This window comes from Lemur catta, chromosome 20 (assembly GCF_020740605.2).
Source record: "Lemur catta isolate mLemCat1 chromosome 20, mLemCat1.pri, whole genome shotgun sequence".
Classification (NCBI taxonomy): Eukaryota; Metazoa; Chordata; class Mammalia; order Primates; family Lemuridae; genus Lemur; species Lemur catta.
In genome coordinates this window covers 29,403,065-29,421,115 of record NC_059147.1, presented here as the reverse complement: position 1 = coordinate 29,421,115, position 18,051 = coordinate 29,403,065, and the positions used below count along the sequence as shown (strand labels likewise).

The following is an 18,051-nucleotide window of genomic DNA, read 5'->3' as shown; positions in this document are numbered from 1 at the left end:
ACACACACACACACACACACACACACACACACACACACACCTGCGTGTATGCACATGTGTGCACATACACATGACCTTTTCTTCCCCTGAGGTTCAGAGGCCCCTGGGTCTCCCAGGGACACCCCGCAATTAGGGTTTGGGACCTACCATCCGGCAGCTGTGTCACCCCCTCCGTGCTAGTGGCCTGTTGTGACTGGTACCTACTCCTTCAACATCACTCTACTAGTGCCCTCCCTCCCAGGGCCACCCTCAGGCAGGCTTGTCCTTCAGGCCCTCAGGGAAGCCCTCGCTCTGTCCCTGTCCAGCCGTCCTGCCCTCCAGAACCTCACTGTGCACGCCGGACGCCAGGGGCCTTCCGCAGGGGATTTCTGCTTCTGAACCTGGCTTTGGCCTCCCCACACCGGCCCCTCTGCTTCTCAGTTAATGCAGAATTTTGATTGTAATTGTTTTAGGCATCATCATTTGTTGCTTTTCTTTTTTGAAACATGTTTTAACTTTTAAGAGCGAGTACCGTAATGCCATACCCTGAGGCAAACAGGCCGGCCTGGCAGGTTTGCAGTCCGAGGCCTCGGTGCCGGCGCGAGGAGGATGCGCCGGTCCGTGCGGTCCCCGGCGCTCCCGCCCCGGTCCTGGCTTGCGCCGCCCTCCTCTGCCCGGGAGATTCAGAACCGCGCCCGGCCGTCCCCCGCGCAGCCGGCCTCATCCTCGCCCTCCCTCCCTAGGCCTCCTGCTCCACGACGTGACCATGGCCGGGCTGCAAGAGCTGCGATTCCCCGAGGAGAAGCCGCTGCTCCGGGGCCAGGACACGACCGAGCTGGTGAGTCTCCCCTGGAGGGCCTGGTGCCAAGCGCGCCACCTCGCGGCCAAGAGGGAAACCGCGCGCCCTCTCGTCCGCCTTTTGGATCGGGGCGCTGACCCTGCTTGGGCAGCACCCTGAGAACCGAGAAGCCTTGTCCCCGCCTTGGGAGACTCCCTCGGGCGGCCCGAGCCCCCATACGACCCAGCCCGCTCCACTGAGGCTTTGGCCGTCTTTGAGGCTGGAGTCGCTGGGGAGAGTTAGCCCCATTTTAATGATGAGAAAACCGAGGCACAGAAAGGTGAGCCCACTTGGCCAGGGTCACAGGGCTGGCGGGGAATGAGGCCGTATTCAGCCCCTGGTTCCGGACAGCCACGGCCCCGCGAGGGTAGCCACTGGGCAGTGCTGCCCCCAGGAGGACGTGGTGCCACCCCGCCATCTGCAGGGACCTTTCGTCATCTGCAGCCGTGCCCGTTCCTCACAAACCTCGGAGGTGCCAGGGCAGGGCTTACCAACAGCGCTGCCAGGGGCGGTGGGGCACAGGTTCCGATTTTGCCCCAGAGTCTCAGCCGGGGAAACCAGGCGTAAGGTGCCAGAGCGACTTACACCCCACGCTCTTGCTGTGGGACACCCCGTCCACCTTCCCTTTCCCTCCCTCCCAGTGCCACTGTACTGGTGGCTGTGACAAACCACTCTGCAAGGAGGAGTGTGGCTCCTCTCCTCTACTTGTGGAATTCTGGGTCACCAGAGCCGGAGGGGGTCCCTCATTTTACAGATGTTGAGGCCTCAGTGCTCCGGGAGAAGGTACCCTCTTATCTTAGAAAGCAAACCTAGAGTTAACCGATAAACCTGGGCGACCTGAGGGCAGCCATCGGGTCGGGCCGTGAGCTGCACACGGGCAGCCCTTTATTCCACATCCGCCCGCTCCCGCTCCGAGCCCCATGGCGCTTGCCGGGACCTTGCAGAGCCTGCTGGCTGGTCTTTCTGCCTCTGCCCTCGCTCCATACGACCCCTTTAAAATGCATCGGGCCGCTCCTCTGCTTACAGCCTCAGCGGCTGCCACCCCACCCAGAGATGGGGCCCAGCATGCAGTCGTCTGTCCCCCAGCTCACTCCTCCCCAGCCTCCTCGAACACGCCGGTCATGTTCCCAGCTGTTCTCTGCCTGGGACGCGCTAACCCAGAAATCTGCAGGTGACTCCTTGTTTCACTCAGGGCTCTGCTCCCATGTCCCCTCCTCAGAGAGGCCTTCTCCAACCACTGGGTGCGATCCTGACACCCCAGCATGCTCTGGCCCTGGGGGTGACACGTACCACCGTCCCCCCTACCGCACTGGCTCCGGAGCAGAGCTCTGGTCTGTTTTGTGCCCGTGGCTCCCCGGCCCCCAGCCCAGCGCCCCGCACGCAGTGGACTCTGAGTGACAAGGCGGGCTGGGGGGAAGGCACCGACTGCCATACGGCTCAGAAGAAAGAAGTTTCTCAGAACTTTCCAAAAAGTCCCGCCTCCCCATGCCAGCCTGTTTTTTGAGGCATGTGAGCAGAGACGTGCGAGGCTTTGGGCGGGCGGGCGGTGGCCCTCGGGGGCCTGCGCTTCCCATCACGAGTGCTGAGGTGCGCGGGTGACAGGGCAGCCGCGCGGAGGGGCCACCTGTCTGTGCCGTGTGTGCCTCTGTGGCCCAGGTTGGAGGCCAGCACGGTGCGGAGAGCTGCGGGCGCCTTGGCCTGACCCCTCCCTGCCTGGCTCTTCACCCCGACCTCGGCAGGGCGCCCCCTCTGCCCAGCCGGCCCAGCCCTTGCCGCCCCTCCCCGCTGGCCTCAGCAGTGCGCTTGTGCCTCTTCGTGTCCCCCGCGGGCTCTGGCTCTGCCGCAGTTGGTGTCTGGCTCCATCCCACCCACCACCGGGGCAGAGTTTGCCACCACGATGTCCCCACCGCTGCGTGAGGGGTATGTGCAGTCTCGCATGGAGGCCCCTCTGCTTCTTGAGTCAGCACGAGCCCTGTGCTGGGGCCCGGGCACATCTGCTGTGTCCTAAGGTGTAGTCAACGCCCCAAACAGCCTCCTGGGTGCCCCCAGCGCGATGCCCCGGCACAGTCCTGCCCCTCTCTCTGCCTTCCACGGCTGCCTCGGGCTGCGACTGTCACAGGCAGGTTCTCCTTTTCCAAGTGCAGGGTGGGAAGGGCCTGTCCGTTCACTCTGTGGCACTGCAGTTTGCGGGGTGCGTCCACGCGTTTACCCACACCCCACCCACCCTCCGCTTGAGACTGCCTGGCGTGTCCACGGGAGCGCTGCTGTCATCTCGCCCCCGGGCCTGTGTCCCCACCTCGGCCTCCCGCACAGCACGCGGAGGCCTGTCCACGTCCCCATGGCTGGCCCTCTCCCCTCTGTTTTCCTCTGGGTGCCCACTCAGGTCCCAGGGGACCTCCGGAGCCTCTGAATCGACTTGTGTCATTGCTGCTGTCTGTCAGCTTCCTGGTTCCAGCCCTCCCACACCCTTCATCTCCTGGGGCCCCCTGGCACCCTGGGAGCACACAGCACACCCTGCTATTATCTGCCTCGTCCTTTTTGTCAGATTCTGTTTTTAAAAAACTGCCTCCTCCCTGCTTCTCTGAGATAATTGCCCTCTTAAGGTCTGGAGTATAAAAATCTCCCACGGCTGGGCGTGGTGGCTCACGCCTGTAATCTCACTGCTTTGGGAGACCGAGGCTATGGGATCACTTGAGATCTGAAGTTCGAGACCAGCCTGGGCAACATAGTAAGAACCCCAGCTCTGAAAAAAAATTAAGTAAAGAAACTAGCTGGGCATGGTGGTGCACACCTGTAGTCCCAGCTACTTAGGAGGCTGAGGTGAGAGGATCCCGGGAGCCCAGGAGTTCAAGGTTACAGTAAGGTATAATGATGTCCCTGCACTCTAGCTTGGGTGACAGAGAGGACCCTGTCTCTAAAAAAAAAAAAATCAAAAAATTAATTTGAAAAAGTCTCCCACATCTACCTGCCCAGCCCTCCTTGTGCAAGGTGTTCGAGTGAGAGGATCCACCAATGAGTAGCCCCAGGCCCTTGTCACCTTCCTTGGAGGCTCTAGGAGTAGCTGCCTCCCCTGCCACCCATGCAGAGCCCGCAGGCCTGGGCTGGACTAAAGCCCGGCTTTCCTCTCTGGGTGTGGGCACCCCTGGGGCTCTTTGATCCTCTCCACCTGCCAGAGTGCAGGTGGCTGAACTTTTCCTTATTTTGAGAAAAAAACACCAGAAGTATTGTTTTCCTTCTCCTTCCCACTGCTGTGATTTGGGTTCATTCCGCTTGTATATTGTCGCCCACCCCCTTCTCGTGTTACCGTCCACTCCCGTCCTGTTTCCAACTTGATGGTCTCGTGTATCCACGTGTTTTCCGCAGGAGGACCTGGAGCAGACACTGTACTAGAGCCCGAATACAGAGGACGGGGCCGCGGACAGCACCATGCTTCTCATTTACTCCTTTAAAACACTGTGGCTCGGAGGCTACGTGACCTCCCAGGAGCTCACAGCCCAGCAGAGGGGAGCAGAGAAGCTTCTAGAAAGACACAGCAGGGCACGGCAGGGCCTGGGAGTTCTGCTTTACCTGGACATGTGCTGGTCCCTGATATGTCTCCCTCCCCAGGCCCAAAAGGGGCCTGAGTCTGGTGCCTTATTGTACAAACGAGGATATGGGGACCCAGAGAGGGTGAGTCACACAGCCAGAACCAGGCCCTCCACAGTGTCTAGGGTCGCTTGGCCTCAGGGAGAGCCCTGGAGCCTCAGGCATGGGGTTCGAGCCCCCAGTCTCCCACTCCCCAGCTGTGCAGCCTTAGAGACTGCAGGTGCAGTCTGGGCCTGGTTCCCCTCATGTGTGAAGTCAGATTGTTCATGCTGATCTGTTCGTGTCTGGGGAGCCCCTTCCGTGCCAGGCTGCAGGCTGAGAGCACAGCCAGACATGGCCCTGCCCTCGTGGCACCTGTGGTCCAGCGGGCGGGACAGGCTGGAATCCAAGGCTCAGGCCATCATTGTCAAGTGAGCCCCAGCCATTCGAGAGCGCAGACCGGCCAGGTCTAGGAAGGTGGGGACAGCCGTCACCGCTGTGCCTTTGCTTGGGGTAGAAAATCCCCCTCAGTCCTCCTCTATGTGGGCCTCAGCTTCCCCATCACTAAAGTGGGTACGATGGTCATACCCACCCCTCCCTGCCTCCGCCCTTGTTCCCTGATGGTCAAAGCGTGAAAAATGTCTAGGGGGGCAGGAGGGCAAAGTGACCAACATCAAGTCAGAGATTGCACCACTTTGTAGCCTGTAACTCAGCCTCTCTGAGCTTCCTGTAAAATGGAACTCACATCTGAAATTAACACGCTCATAGGCACATCCATCAATACTTGACAGCCAGATCCCTGGCACCTGGTGAGGTCGCGGTCGCTCTTGCTAATGTTAAGACAGACTGGGAAACAGAAATCGAGTCTGCTCATGGCAGATCCCTGTGGGCCCCTCAGGCCAGCCGGGGCCCAACTTGCCACCACCTCTGTCTGTCTTCCCGCAGGAGAACTCCGATGCCTTCCTCTCGGCTGTGGACACAGACTGGAAGGTATGTCAAGGCTCAGCCTCCTGAGATGTGGGACCAACAGCTGGCCGGCCCCTCACCCTACCCGGCCAGGTCCCAGAGGAGGGTCACAGCCCTTCTGTGTGCCCCTAGCCTGGAGTGGCCGTTAGGACCACCCTCACGGCTCTCGGTGGCTCTGCCTGCCCCCTGCCCGATGGAGAGCTGCCCAGGGTGACCAGGACAGCAGGAAAGGGAGCGGGGTTCTGCGGGGAGTGAGGATGGGGAAGGGAGTGAGGGATGTTGTCATCTGAATCAGCGTTTTCCTCCAATGAAAGCCAGGTTGATGCTCCAAAATAGCTCCTGTTTCCATGGCAGCTGTTGCCAGGACAACTGTATCCTCTTTAGTTGATACCAGATTCTCTGTGAAAACGGAAAGTGCCCTTTGTTTTCATTCCTCCGCACGGTGATGCTGCTCACTTGGCCAGCCCCGTCTCCCCTCGGAGTCCTGTAGTGACCGTTTATTTCCAGTTCTTGGCAACATGTCTGACAGCAGACACAGGGAGCTGCACTGGGTTCCAGGGCCCCACTGGCCATCAAAACATGCTGAAGAAATGCAGACACTTCCTCCTTGGCGGATGGAACCAGCTCCCAGGCCACTGCCCTTGTCTGGGCCTGACCTCGATTTGGGTCAGTCTCCAAGCTCCATGACAGCACCAGCCTTGTGGTCTGGATGCAGAGGTGACGTGGGAGGTGGGGCTGCCCGCTGGCTCCTCCCCCAGCGTGAGCGGCTCTACAGTGAGAATCCAGCCCGTGTGCTGGTCCCTTGGTCACACGCCACTCCAAGGATGGGAGGGGAGGCTTCAGGTCAGCCAGTGTGCACATGCTCCATCCCCTGGGAGTGCCATGTGCAGACACAAAGGGCTCTGGGGGACAGGATGGGATTCCGCAGTGGGGAACAAACGGGAGCCCAGGAGGGATGGGCAGGATGTGGCCGAGATGCCCCAGGCTGCTAGGAAGGGGCAGCCTGAGATGCGAGCAGACACACTGCTGCTGCAGGCTTCTCTCTGTCCTCCATGCTCCCCATGAGGACAGGCGGGAATGTGTGGGCAAATGGGCCCTGGAGGAGGGGCCTGGTGAAACCAGATCCTGCGGCAGCCAGTCCGCCAGTCGGCACTCTGGTCCCACAGTGGGAGAGGCCAGACCAGGGGTGCTGGCTGCCAGCCCCCAACACACGCACGCCCATGGGGGAGAGGAGATCGAAGGGACTCCTGGGGTCGTGGGGGAGGCCCCCACCGCACCTCTCGGTACCCGACTGCTTCTGCCTCTCTGCCCACCGAGCCCCCTGAGCGGTGGGGCCCTCACCTAGGGCAGCTGCCCTGGTGTGTGGGATCCCGGTTCTCAAGATCCTTCACTTGGTCAAGGGCAGGTTATGTTGAAAGGCACCTTCCTGTCCGCTGTGGGCACACCACATGGAGGTAGAAGCAGCCACAAGGATGGTTGTTACCTGGGCTAAGCCCTGGTGGGGATTTTATTCCCTGCTCACCATGACAGGTGATGTCACTGTCCCTTGCCTCAATGGGCCTAGCCAGCAGGAGAGGTAGCATGGCAGAGGGATTGACAGCCAGGCAGACCAAGGCTCGGGTCTGCCCTAAGCATTTATGAGGTGGTGGTGCCCGCAGGCCTGGCACTCGGACACACCCAGCTGACTGTGACAAGTGGTCACCCAAGCACAGAGTTGGAGCCAAACTGCCTAGGTGTGGTTTCTGACTCTGTGCCCACTAGCTGTGTAATGTTGCGCAGGTTACCAAACCTCTCTGTGCCTCATTTGTAACGTCAATAGGAAGAGAATAAAATGAGCACTCACTTCAGCAGCACAAATACCAAAATTGGAATGATACAGAGACTAGCATGGCCACTGTGTAAAAATGACATGCAAATTCGTGAAGCGTCTATATATTTTTTAAAAAAAGATGAAATGAGGTAACATGTAAAGTGCTTGAATCTAGCCTGGCGCGGGGAGACATTTTAATAAGTGGCCGTCACTCTGGATAACGAGCCCGCAGGCCCAGAGGTGCCGGTAAGCTCCAGTGTGAACTAGCTGGGCAGGAAAATTACCTCACTCTCTGCGCCTCAGTTTCCTCATCCTTTCTCATAGGTTCACAAGGAATATGTGTATTATCCTCGCAACCACCTGTGCAGTAGGCTCTGCTGTTTCTCTCATTTAGCTAGGGAGGCTCAGAGAGGTTGACTGACTTGCCCAAGGTCACACAGCAAGGAAGTAGCAGAGCTGTGACTGGCACCAAGGTTTGGCCAGTAAGACCAGAGCCCGCCTTGTCTCGCCACAGTAACTGCACAACCTTCATGGAAGGGGCCCACAGTCTGGAGGGACAACACATTGTCCCCTTCTCTAGGGCCTGGGCAGGGGTGGGGTCGTGTCTGGAATGACTTATGCAGTATTTTCTTATTCTCATGGCACTCTCAGGAAGGCACACAATTCTTGGTTTACAGTTGAGACGCCTGAGGCACAGAGAGGCTAAGAGAGCTTGCCAAAGTCGCCCAGCTAGTGGAGGGCCGGGAGGGACTTAAGCCCAGGTCTGTGGGTTTGTAGCCAATGAGCTGAGCAGAAATGGGGGCCATGGCTTGGAGTGAGCAGTGTCACAGGTCAGCTTGTCACCTGGGTCCAAGGGTGGCAAGAGGCCACTCAGACGTCAGAGGTTGGAGTGTGCATAGGATTGAGTGGGGAGCATGGGGGTTTGGGAGGACTTTGTGGGCAGAGCAGAGGGCAGGGCTGTGCCTTAGCCGGCTGCCTCTGAGCTTCTGTGGCCACAGTGGCTACAGGAACAGGGAGCCAGGAGGTGAGGGGCTGGGGGACACCCCATGCCGCATCCTGCTGCCCTGGGGAGCACAGGGCCTGGCACTCTGCTCTAAGCCCCAAAGCAAGAGGTCAGAGATGGGGCAGGGAAAGTTGCTGGTGTGCCCAAGCAGAGGACATGGTCAGGAGTAGCATACATGGCAGACACTGAGCTGGTCACCAGGCATCCAGGGACGAGGAGTTGACCACCTTCCCCGAGGGCAGCAGGCCAGTGTGCTGGGCTGTTGCCCCAGGCTGGGTGAGTGGCGTGCTGCTTCGCCAAGACAGAATGGGAGCACAGGCGCCAGCAGCCCTCCCTCCCTTCTGTCGCCCCTGTTCTCTCAGCCCCAGGGCCCCCCTCCTCCACTCCCTGCCCGGCCTATTTCCTCTCCTCCTCTGCTCTCCTGTGGCACCCCTTCTCTCCTCACTCCACCTGCGTGCCTCAGGCCGGCTCACTTGCTGCCCAGGAGGACGGGCACGGAGCTTGAGGTGGCTCTTGTGTCCTGCTCCCCAGAGACTTGAGAGCCAAGCCCCACACTGGTTGGCCTGAAGCCCCTTACAGCAGGGTGGGAGTAGGGAAGGCAGAGCCAGTATGTGCCCCAACCCACCCCTGGTCCTGCCATCTCCCCATGGGCCGTGGCCCCAGAACCCCACTTTCAGCAGTGTGGGCCAGCCCTGGGCATCCATGTGGGCAGAGTAGAAGCTGCCACAGGGGAGAAAGTCCCCAGTGGGTGGAGAAGGAGCAGTCCCCTGAAGCCGGGTGCTGACCCAGATTGCCCCGAAAAGCAGTGACTCCCCAGGTCTACTCAAGGATAAGTGATCCAGGCCTTCCAGGTGGGGAGGCTGGGCCTGGAGGCCTGGCCCCCAGGAGGCTGAGCGTAGGGCCCTCTCAGGGCCCCCATACTGCCCAGGGTGGGGGTCAGAGTTGCCGCCTGTCTGGGCCATGCCCGTGTGTCCTGCCTTGCCCACATTGCTGTGCATGTCTATGAGAGGCTCCTGTGTCCCTGACACGGGTGAGCCTGTGTTCCCAGGACCCCGTGTGCAGCAGCAGCTGTGTGGCTGGGGGTGGGGGTGGCGTGCGGGGCTGGGACCGTGGGGATGCTGCGTCTCTGGGCGGGAGGAGCGGCGGCAGGACTGGGGAGCCAATCGGAGCCGGGCTTGTCTGCCCGCGGCCAATGCGCGCGCGGGGGCGGGGCGGAGCTGCGGGGGGCGGGGCCGGCCTCGGCCGGGCCCGATCCGCGTATAAATGGCCCAGGAGCGGTGCCCCGTCACACAGCCGACCGTCTCCCACTCGAGCTGCCCCCTCCCTCTGGACCCGAGTGACTCAGGCCTTTGTTTGCCCTTCCTGGTCGAGGCGGGTTCCCTCCCTCGGCAAGATGCCGGAGTGCTGGGATGGGGTGAGTGGGGGCTCCAGGGGCGGCCCGGCAGGCAGGGAGGATGGCGCATCCTTCAGCCCACGGCTGGTGGCAGCTCTGCCTTCGGCCGCCTCACCTTGGGGGTTGCTGAGACGAGGCCAGAGTCTCCCTGGTGACCCTGGCCTGCAGGAGTGGTTGGGGGCAGCTGCTGTTCAGGCCGGGGGTGGGCGTGAGGGCTGTGACAGGGAGGGTTGAAATCCCTGCAGGAAACGGAATGCGCTGCCTGACTTGTCTGCGTTGCCTGTGTGGACCCGTGTGCCGGTGTGGACCTCCCACCGACCGTGTGCCCTCTGCCTGGGCATCCGGGACCCGCAGCTCAGGGGGTGAGGGGGTGTCCTCTGCGAGCCCCGGAGGCCGTGTTCCCAGCGTGTGTCTGGGGATCTGCGCGCGCGGGGTCTGCTGCCCTGTCCCTGTGTGCAGTCGTCTCGGTTGTTTGGATGGCTTTACCAGAGTGGGGTCGGAAGGACAGGCAGCCTCTTCCTTAGGAGTGGTGCAGTCCCCAGGGCCCTGCGGTGCCAACCGCCAGCGTTCTGGGTCTCAGCAATCCTGACAGCCTTCAGGCAAGGGTCTCTGCAGGGGAGGGAATGAGGAGGGGTCCCCCGCGTGCCCTATTTTGTAGGTGGGGGAAGGCAACACTGGAGCCATGAGCCACCCCCACACCTCTCCAGAGCCAGGGGCCCCAGAGCACCTCTCCCACCCCTGGGGCAGCAGGTGCCCAGGCCCGGTGATGCTCTTCCTCAAGGAGGGAGAGGCTAGGACAAACCTACCTCAGCTCCCGGCCCCACGCACCTGCCCTGCCAGGTCTGCAGACCATGAGGTTGCCCCTGACGGAGGCGACATCAGTGCCTACCTCCCCATGCAGCCCCTGCCCCCGAATTATTGATTATTGATGCGCTTGACGGAAGCAGTCACACCCACTCGCCAGCCCCCTCGCCAGCCCCCTCGCACCGGTGCCAAAGTCCAGCTTGAAGAGTCTCCCCTTCCCCCTCCCCCCACCCCCAGCGCTCAAGGTCACAGTGAGGGGAGCCGATGCGCTGAGAGGGGACGTCAGGGCCCCCTCCCCTGCTGCCGCAGTGCCTCCCGCGGTGCCCACCTAGAGGCGGGGCTGGCTCTGACGTCACCAGGAGCCAATGGGAGCGCTCGGTTCTGGGGCTTGGGGGGCTCAGAGTGCCTCACGCTGCCGCCCTTGGGGCACCCCCCTTGTGCAGCACCCTGGGGGTTGGGGACGTGGGACTTCTATCAGGCTGAACTGAGTCGAAGCTCCCCGCGGACGTCAGAGGGGCACAAGGGAGGTCGGTGGGAAGGTTCAGCGAAGGTCACCGGGCTGCATGGGACAGGCAACCTGGCCTCAGCAGGGGCGCAGGCCCTGTGCTGTCTGGGGATGGGGACTGAGGCGGTCACACCAGGGCTGGGAGGGGACAGAGGGCGCCTCCTTGGCAGGGGAGGTCAGGCACTCCTCACAGGCACCCACAGGTGGTGGAGGTCTGGGCTCATTAGATGGGCCCTGGGCTCTGACTTCTGCCCGCAGGGCGAGGCTGACCCCATTGGAGAACTGTCCTTCATGCGCATTGCAGCTCTTTCCCATGTGCGTCCCTCCTGCCCCCAACCCCGCCCTCCGGAGCTGAGAGAACCACAGGCAGCTGTAGCGGGGCTGCCTGCTCAGGGGGTCCCTTGGGGGGATCGTGATCTTCTCCTGAGAACACGCAGCCTTCGGTGAACAGCCTAGCCCCTGAGACTGGCACCCAGCAAGGCCCACCCTGCCATTCTGGGCTTGACCTTGAGCAAGTCATTTCTCCTTTCCCGGCCGGTCTCCTCCTCTGTGGCTTGGGTGCATAAGAAGATCCGTGAACCGTGTAGTCAGTGGTCAGTGAGCGGGCAGCGTGCCTTGCCTTCATGGCCCTGAGGGAGGATAGACCTGGGATGTGGGAGGCTGTGGTGGCCCCTGGCCCACCTGGAGGACAACGGGGAAAAAAAACAGTCATCAAAGCAGAAGTGCAGCTCCCAGGGTGCGGCCTTTGGCCACCAGGTTGGCACCACCTTGTGACTCCCCAGTGGAGACACAGGCCTGGACAGTGGTCCTCTGAGACCAGACCCGATAAGGCCAGTCCCTGAGATGCTGTCTCCTGCAGCCTAAGTCTCCCCTTCCCTGTTGGAGGCAGGAACTTAGGTTCTTAGGTTCTTTCTGAACCTAAGTGTCCCCGTCTACAAACCAGAGGGTGGGGTTCCTTCTGTCTTGGGTAACAGACATGCAGGAAGCCTGGCACACAGTAGGTGCTCAGCCTTCCTGTCCTGACCCCAGCCCCACCTCCAACTCACTGGGCCACCCACTGCAGCTCCCAGGACTCCCCACGGTGCAGGGCAGGGCTGTTTATTGAGACCTCCTGAAGTCTGCCCAAGTGAGTGGCCAAGAGTGACCAGTTTGCAAAGGGACCAGCCAGCAGGGCATCTCCCCAGGGCTCAAGGGTGCCCAAGCACAACAGCCCTCCTTTCTGGGGCCACCTCCAAGTGCTAAACGCTCCACAAACATCAACTTATTTAGTTCTCACAAAGTCCCTAAGAGATGGCTTGAGATGAAGAGACGGAGGCCAGAGAAGTGACGGGCCCTGCTGAGTCCCACAGTGAGGGGCAGAGCGGGTCTTCCTGAGGAACTAATGACCCTGAGCAGCAAAACCAAGGATGTGAACTCCAGGGGATCCTGGAGAGGGCGCTGCAGAGGCCTTTGGGAGGAGGCGGGGGTCCAACCTGGCCCTGCCTGCAGGGGCGCCTTGGGTTGCTTGGATCACAGGGAGGGCTTTCAGGGTGGAAGGCTCCTGCTCTGTGATCCTGGGGGGTGGGGGTGGGGCGGGGCGGGGTGTTTGCTGAGGATTCTGGGCAGGGCTGTTGAGGCCGGTCCCCTTCAGGAGCAGGAAGCCCCGAGGGTTCTGAGTCGGGGAGGGTCTTGGACTGGGGCGGCAGAGCTGTGCAGGAGGGGCTGCTGGACCCTCGAGGGCAGAGTGCAGGGGCTGGGCTGGGCTGGGCTGTGCACAACCCACTGGCTGCTTTGCAGAGAGGACCAGAACTTTCCCACACAGACCAGGTCATGCTGTCTTTGTGGTTAGCATCCCTGAGAAGGGTGCTCCATCTGGTCTGTCCTCTCGGGGGCTGACTGGAGTGATGAGAGAGACACCCTAAGTGAGGGAGGGGGCCCACAGTCCCCAGGCTGCCCCACCGCCTCACTCCCCAGAAGGGCCAGGAGTGGGGACTGCCCAGAGCGAGCAGCGCTGTCTCTCCCCCCAGGAACACGACATTGAGACGCCCTACGGCCTTCTGCACGTGGTGATCCGGGGCTCCCCCAAGGGGAACCGCCCAGCCATCCTCACCTACCATGACGTGGGCCTCAACCGTAAGTGCAACCTCCCCTGCCTCCCCTGCCTCCAGTCCGCCGGAGCAGCCAGGCTTCCCCACCTTGCCACAGCGCCCTGTAGATTCTGCTCACACTTAGCTCGGTAGCCTTGGCTATCTGAGCCTCAGTTTCCCCACTGGGCCCTTGAGGCTGGTCCCCACTGCCTCACCCCCCTCTCAGGGCCCGGTGGCCTCCCTTCCGCTCCCCCCACCCCTGTGCACAGCCACAGCTGAAGTGTGTCTTTGCAGACAAGCTGTGCTTCAACACCTTCTTCAACTTTGAGGACATGCAGGAGATCACCAAGCACTTTGTGGTGTGCCACGTGGATGCCCCTGGGCAGCAGGTGGGGGCGTCGCAGTTTCCTCAGGGGTAGGTACCCCAGAGCCCTGTCCACCCGTCCCCAGCTCCGCACCCCAGGCTGTACCCTGGCCCTGACCTCCTGCTCTGCCTGCAGGTACCAGTTCCCCTCCATGGAGCAACTGGCTGCCATGCTCCCCAGCGTGGTGCAGCATTTTGGGTGAGTCCCCCTAGCCCCTGCCTCTGTGCTGGGGGGCAGGGGATGCCCACTGCCACTGCAGAGCCACCTGGCTCCAGCGGAGGGCTTCGGGCTGTGGGTGGGGCCCGCTCCCAGTGGGATTTATGGGAAATGGCACCCCCAGCCCTAGAGAGTGACCAGCCTGCTCTGCACCAGGTTCAAGTACGTGATTGGCATCGGAGTGGGAGCTGGAGCCTATGTGCTGGCCAAGTTTGCAGTGAGTCTCCCCACCCCCACCCATGACCCCAACACCGTCGCAGGGCAGGTGTCTTCCATCTCCCTGCTCTTCCTTCCCCTCCCCCACCTCCTTTTTATATAGAAACCCCTTATTTCTTTTTTCTCCAAGGAAATTAACTTGTTTTTTTAAAAAAGAGTTCCTTTCTCCAAATATTTTCTCAAAAGACTATAAACAATAATGTGCTTAAAACTATTATCAAAAGTCAAAATTTCTATTGGCAACAAACTACAAGTAATTGCTCTAGCCACTAAGTACGGACTGTCCCTCACTAAGGTAGTATTTAAACACAAACGGCTGAGCGGCTAGTGGCTCACACCTTTAATCCCAGCACTTTTTGAGGCTGAGATGGGAGGTTAAGTTGAGGCCAGGAGTTTGAGACCAGCCTGGGCAACACAGCAAGACCTCATCTCTAAATTAAAAAAAATATTTTTAAAATGAATAATTTTTTAAACAAAAAATTACACTTACATTAAGGTTGTGAGGTTTAAAGAAGTCACATTTCAAAAACATCATGTTGGGTAGGTAAGAGTCCACAGCTTTTCATCTTTACAAACAAAAATCCTAATTTTTTAGGATTCAAAATATTTATTTCTTCAAACGAAACAACCAAGAATTTTCAAGTCCAGTTTCAATTTGCACTTAACCGCTTTCCCCGCAGACTGCTCCTTCTCCCCCGGACCGGCGTGCGTGGCTAGAGTATTGTATGCGTGTTGCCATTTTTCCCTAGACATGGACAAACAGTTGAACAGAAAATGCAGATCTTCTTTACGATGTCTAACACTAAACAGCCTTTGAAAAGGTCCATTTCTTAATTTACACCATGAGGACTTCGTTTTCTATAAAAGCAAACAAATAACATGTTTAAGATTTTAAGATGTTTAATGCTCAGTTTTGCAACTGCACTATCTTCAAAAATATAGTAAAAGGGACGGAAAGCAGTGATACAGATTCTAAATGAATGCAAGACTTGTTACAGGTCTGGGGCTTGGGGAGGGACAAACAGGCATGTGGACGTGGCAGCGCACACGCGGTCCCAGCTGAAGCCAGTTGGTTCCTCAGCGTTTGCACCTCCGTTTCCACCCGCAAGACAGGCAGGGCCAGAGTTTTACAGCCTGTCTTCTAGGTAGGAAGATTGGGGCTCCCTGCACCCCACCCCCCAGCCTTGCCCAGCCCTGTGTCTCCTCTCTCGGCAGCTCATCTTCCCCGACCTGGTGGAGGGGCTGGTGCTGATGAACATCGACCCCAATGGCAAGGGCTGGATCGACTGGGCTGCCACCAAGGTGAGCGGGTGGCGCCCGGGTTGGGCTGGGGGCGGGGAGGGGCGGCACTCACACTGGCTTCCCCCACGGCCCGCAGCTCTCCGGCCTCACTAGCACTTTACCCGACACGGTGCTCTCCCACCTCTTCAGCCAGGTAAGGGGCGGGGCTTCTGTGACCGGGCCCTCACCCAGAGCAGGGGACTCAGGGCCAGAGAGGGCTCAGAGCCTTGGGCAGCCGCCCAAGGGCCTAGCTCTGCCCGCTCTCAGGGCACCCTGGGCTCCTGGCCCTCCCCAACCCCCCACAGAGGGGGGGTGGGGAGGAGGGCAGGGGGGAAGCAGGCGGGTCAGACAGCCTGTCTCCGTATTGTGTTGTCATCCATTATGCTGCAGCATCTGAGGGACAGAGGGGGGTGGGAGGCCTCACCCTCTGCCCTGTCCCACCCTCCCACCCCTGCCTTGCTCGGAGTGGCGCGAGAGCTGCTCTGGCGGTGACACCAGGAAGCCCACTCTGAGCCTGCATCCCTCTGTCTCCCGGTCCCCTCCACGACCCCACCCTCCCCTCCACGTCCCCACCGTCCCTGGCCCAGGAGGAGCTGGTGAACAACACGGAGTTGGTGCAGAGCTACCGGCAGCAGATCGGGAACGTGGTGAACCAGGCCAACCTGCAGCTCTTCTGGAACATGTACAACAGGTGTGGGCGGGCGCTGCCAGCGCAGCCCAGTCGGGATCCCCTCCCACAGCCCCCACGGGGGGAGGCAGGGCAGGCAGGTTCCTGAGCATTGGAAGGGGTCGCTTCCTGCCCAGGGTCACACCCCTGAGAGGGACTGAGGGGGAGCGAGGCTTTGGACTCTGGTCCTTAGGCTCTTCGCCTTCTCTCCTGGTGCGCTGCTGGCCAGAGCGCAGGGGGAGGTTAGTGACCTCCCCGACCCCAACAGCCCAAGCCTAGGCAATGACATCTGTGAAACGGGGCGGAGGCTGGGCCCTGGTTTGCAAGCTGTGCTCCTTGGAGCCCAGTGGGGTAGCCAGGCCCCTCACTCACCTGCCCTCCCTCCTCTTTTTCCTACCAATATTTATTAAGCACCTGCTGTGTGCACAGTGCTAGAAAAACAATAGAAAATAAGCGAGACCCGGGCCGTGCTATCCCATATGGTCCAGGAGACAGCCAGCAGCAGAAACTACCACGACACAGGTGGTGCGCATGGCTCTGAGGAGGGTGGGAAGCAGAATTTGAGAGCCCACCTGGCATGATTTGGGGGTTTGGAAAGAAGTCGTGCATGAGGGGCACCCCTTGGCCCCTATCTGTGCAGAGCAGGGCCACATCTAGGGAGAAGGACTGGGGACCCCCCTCATCCAGTGTTGGGATGCCCACCTCTGCCTCTGCCCCGCAGCCGCAGAGACCTGGACATTAACCGGCCTGGAACGGTGCCCAATGCCAAGACGCTCCGGTGAGTGCCCCTGGCCTTCCGGCCTGCCCCGGCCTTTGCCCCCCGCCCCGGCCAGACAGCCCTTTTCCTCTGTGTCTGCAGCTGCCCCGTGATGCTGGTGGTCGGGGACAATGCACCCGCTGAGGACGGGGTGGTGAGTGTGGGGCTGTGTGCTGCCGGGGGTGGGCGTTGGGGGCTCCCTGGGCCCCGGTCACCCCGGCCAGTTCTTAACCCGCCCAGGTTGGCCTCAGGCCAGCCTGGACAGCGCCTCCTCCACTTCCCACCTTCCCAGGCCTCACCAGCCAGCCAGGCCTGCAGACGGGAGGGGCTGGGGCCACCTGCTGGCCCCGTCTTCCATTCCCAGCACTGCGGCCCCCACTTGGGTCTTGACCATCTCAGGCCCACCCGGAGCCTAAGATCCCTCTTGTCTCTAAAATTCAATTGACTCATCATAATTCATGCACACAGCAGCATGGTCCCCCCTCACTGCCACTTGTACCCATTATGTCTGGGGGGCCCTGTGTCACCTCTCCTGTGGGAACTCTGGAAGCAGGCAGCCTGTGGGTGGGGTGCCCCATCAGTACAGAGCTGCCTGGAGGCTTTGGGGTCCAGGAGTGCCAGGAGCAGCCCCCAGCGTGCCTGGGAGATACCAAGCTTTCCCATGCCCTCGCGGAGGGCTTGGAGGAACGGGGTGGGCCTTGCCAGCCCTGGATCCAGGCAGCAGCTTCAGAGTCTCCTGTGGACCTTTGGCCCCAATCACCTCACTGACTGCCACGGCCCTGAGGCTTTCCCGAGCAGTCCCACCAGGGTGGCCTGCCCAGCCCCTGCCCCATTCCTGCCCTACCAGCAGTTGAGAGTGGGGTCCGAGGGTCTTTGGCCTCTCAGGGGACTGCTAACTGAGCTCCAGGGGCTTGGGGAGCCCTAGGAGAAGAAAGTCTGGGAGGGCCGGCTGCACCCCGGTCCGAGGTGCTGGCTGTCCCTCTGCCCCCCTGCAGCCTCCCCCCAGCTCTGGGCACAGCACCTGCCTTAGCAATGCAGGCTGGGGGTGTGGCTGAAGCTGGCTCCTTGTCCCCAGGTCGAGTGCAACTCCAAACTGGACCCCACCACCACGACCTTCCTGAAGGTGAGGCCTTCCTCCCAGCCCTGGGCGGGCTACCTGGCACAGAACCAGCCTGGGGTGGGGGCTGGGGTCCCAGCCAGGGTGGGGGCCTGTGCCAGTGTGGGGGGCCTCGCTCAGCTCACCACACTTTCTCCCTTGCAGATGGCAGATTCTGGGGGGCTTCCCCAGGTCACACAGGTGAGACTCTTGGCCCTCCGTCCCTTGTATCACCTAGCCTGGGGGTGGGGAGTGGGGGAAGCCTCCAGCCCCCCCTCCCCCGGCCGTCTCCAGCAGCCAATGAAAGCATGTGCCCGTCCTGCTCTCCTGCAGCCAGGGAAGCTGAGCGAAGCCTTCAAATACTTCCTGCAAGGCATGGGCTACAGTGAGTATGCCTGCACCCACCCGCCCGCCCCAGACCAGTGGGGGGTGGTGGGAGGGGCTCATGCTGGTGGGGCTGACACTCAGTGTCAGCCGGTGCCAAGGAGTCTTGGCATCTGCGCTGTGTGTTACCTGGGCCTGGAT

General features: G+C 60.9%; 1 protein-coding gene and 1 non-coding gene across 7 annotated transcripts in view; both read left to right on the top strand.

Moving 5' to 3' along the window:
• Positions 1-18,051, top strand: part of NDRG4 (NDRG family member 4) — a 41,131-nt gene that overhangs the window by 19,205 nt on the left and 3,875 nt on the right. For 3 of the 6 annotated variants that reach the window (XM_045533269.1, XM_045533266.1, XM_045533267.1), the window contains exons 2-15: positions 723-817; positions 5,327-5,371; positions 12,869-12,974; positions 13,223-13,343; positions 13,429-13,491; positions 13,666-13,726; positions 14,941-15,027; positions 15,104-15,160; positions 15,594-15,697; positions 16,395-16,451; positions 16,533-16,584; positions 17,506-17,553; positions 17,692-17,727; positions 17,860-17,911. In XM_045533269.1, the coding sequence (XP_045389225.1) occupies positions 746-817; positions 5,327-5,371; positions 12,869-12,974; positions 13,223-13,343; positions 13,429-13,491; positions 13,666-13,726; positions 14,941-15,027; positions 15,104-15,160; positions 15,594-15,697; positions 16,395-16,451; positions 16,533-16,584; positions 17,506-17,553; positions 17,692-17,727; positions 17,860-17,911 (961 nt within the window). In that variant the 5' untranslated portion in view covers positions 723-745. The remainder of the gene's footprint in view (positions 1-722; positions 818-5,326; positions 5,372-12,868; positions 12,975-13,222; positions 13,344-13,428; positions 13,492-13,665; positions 13,727-14,940; positions 15,028-15,103; positions 15,161-15,593; positions 15,698-16,394; positions 16,452-16,532; positions 16,585-17,505; positions 17,554-17,691; positions 17,728-17,859; positions 17,912-18,051) is intronic. The other 3 variants (XM_045533270.1, XM_045533268.1, XM_045533271.1) reach the window with 2 other exon arrangements.
• On the top strand, positions 7,183-7,286 carry LOC123625583. The gene has a single exon (XR_006730584.1). It is a non-coding gene; the product is annotated as a U6 spliceosomal RNA (small nuclear RNA).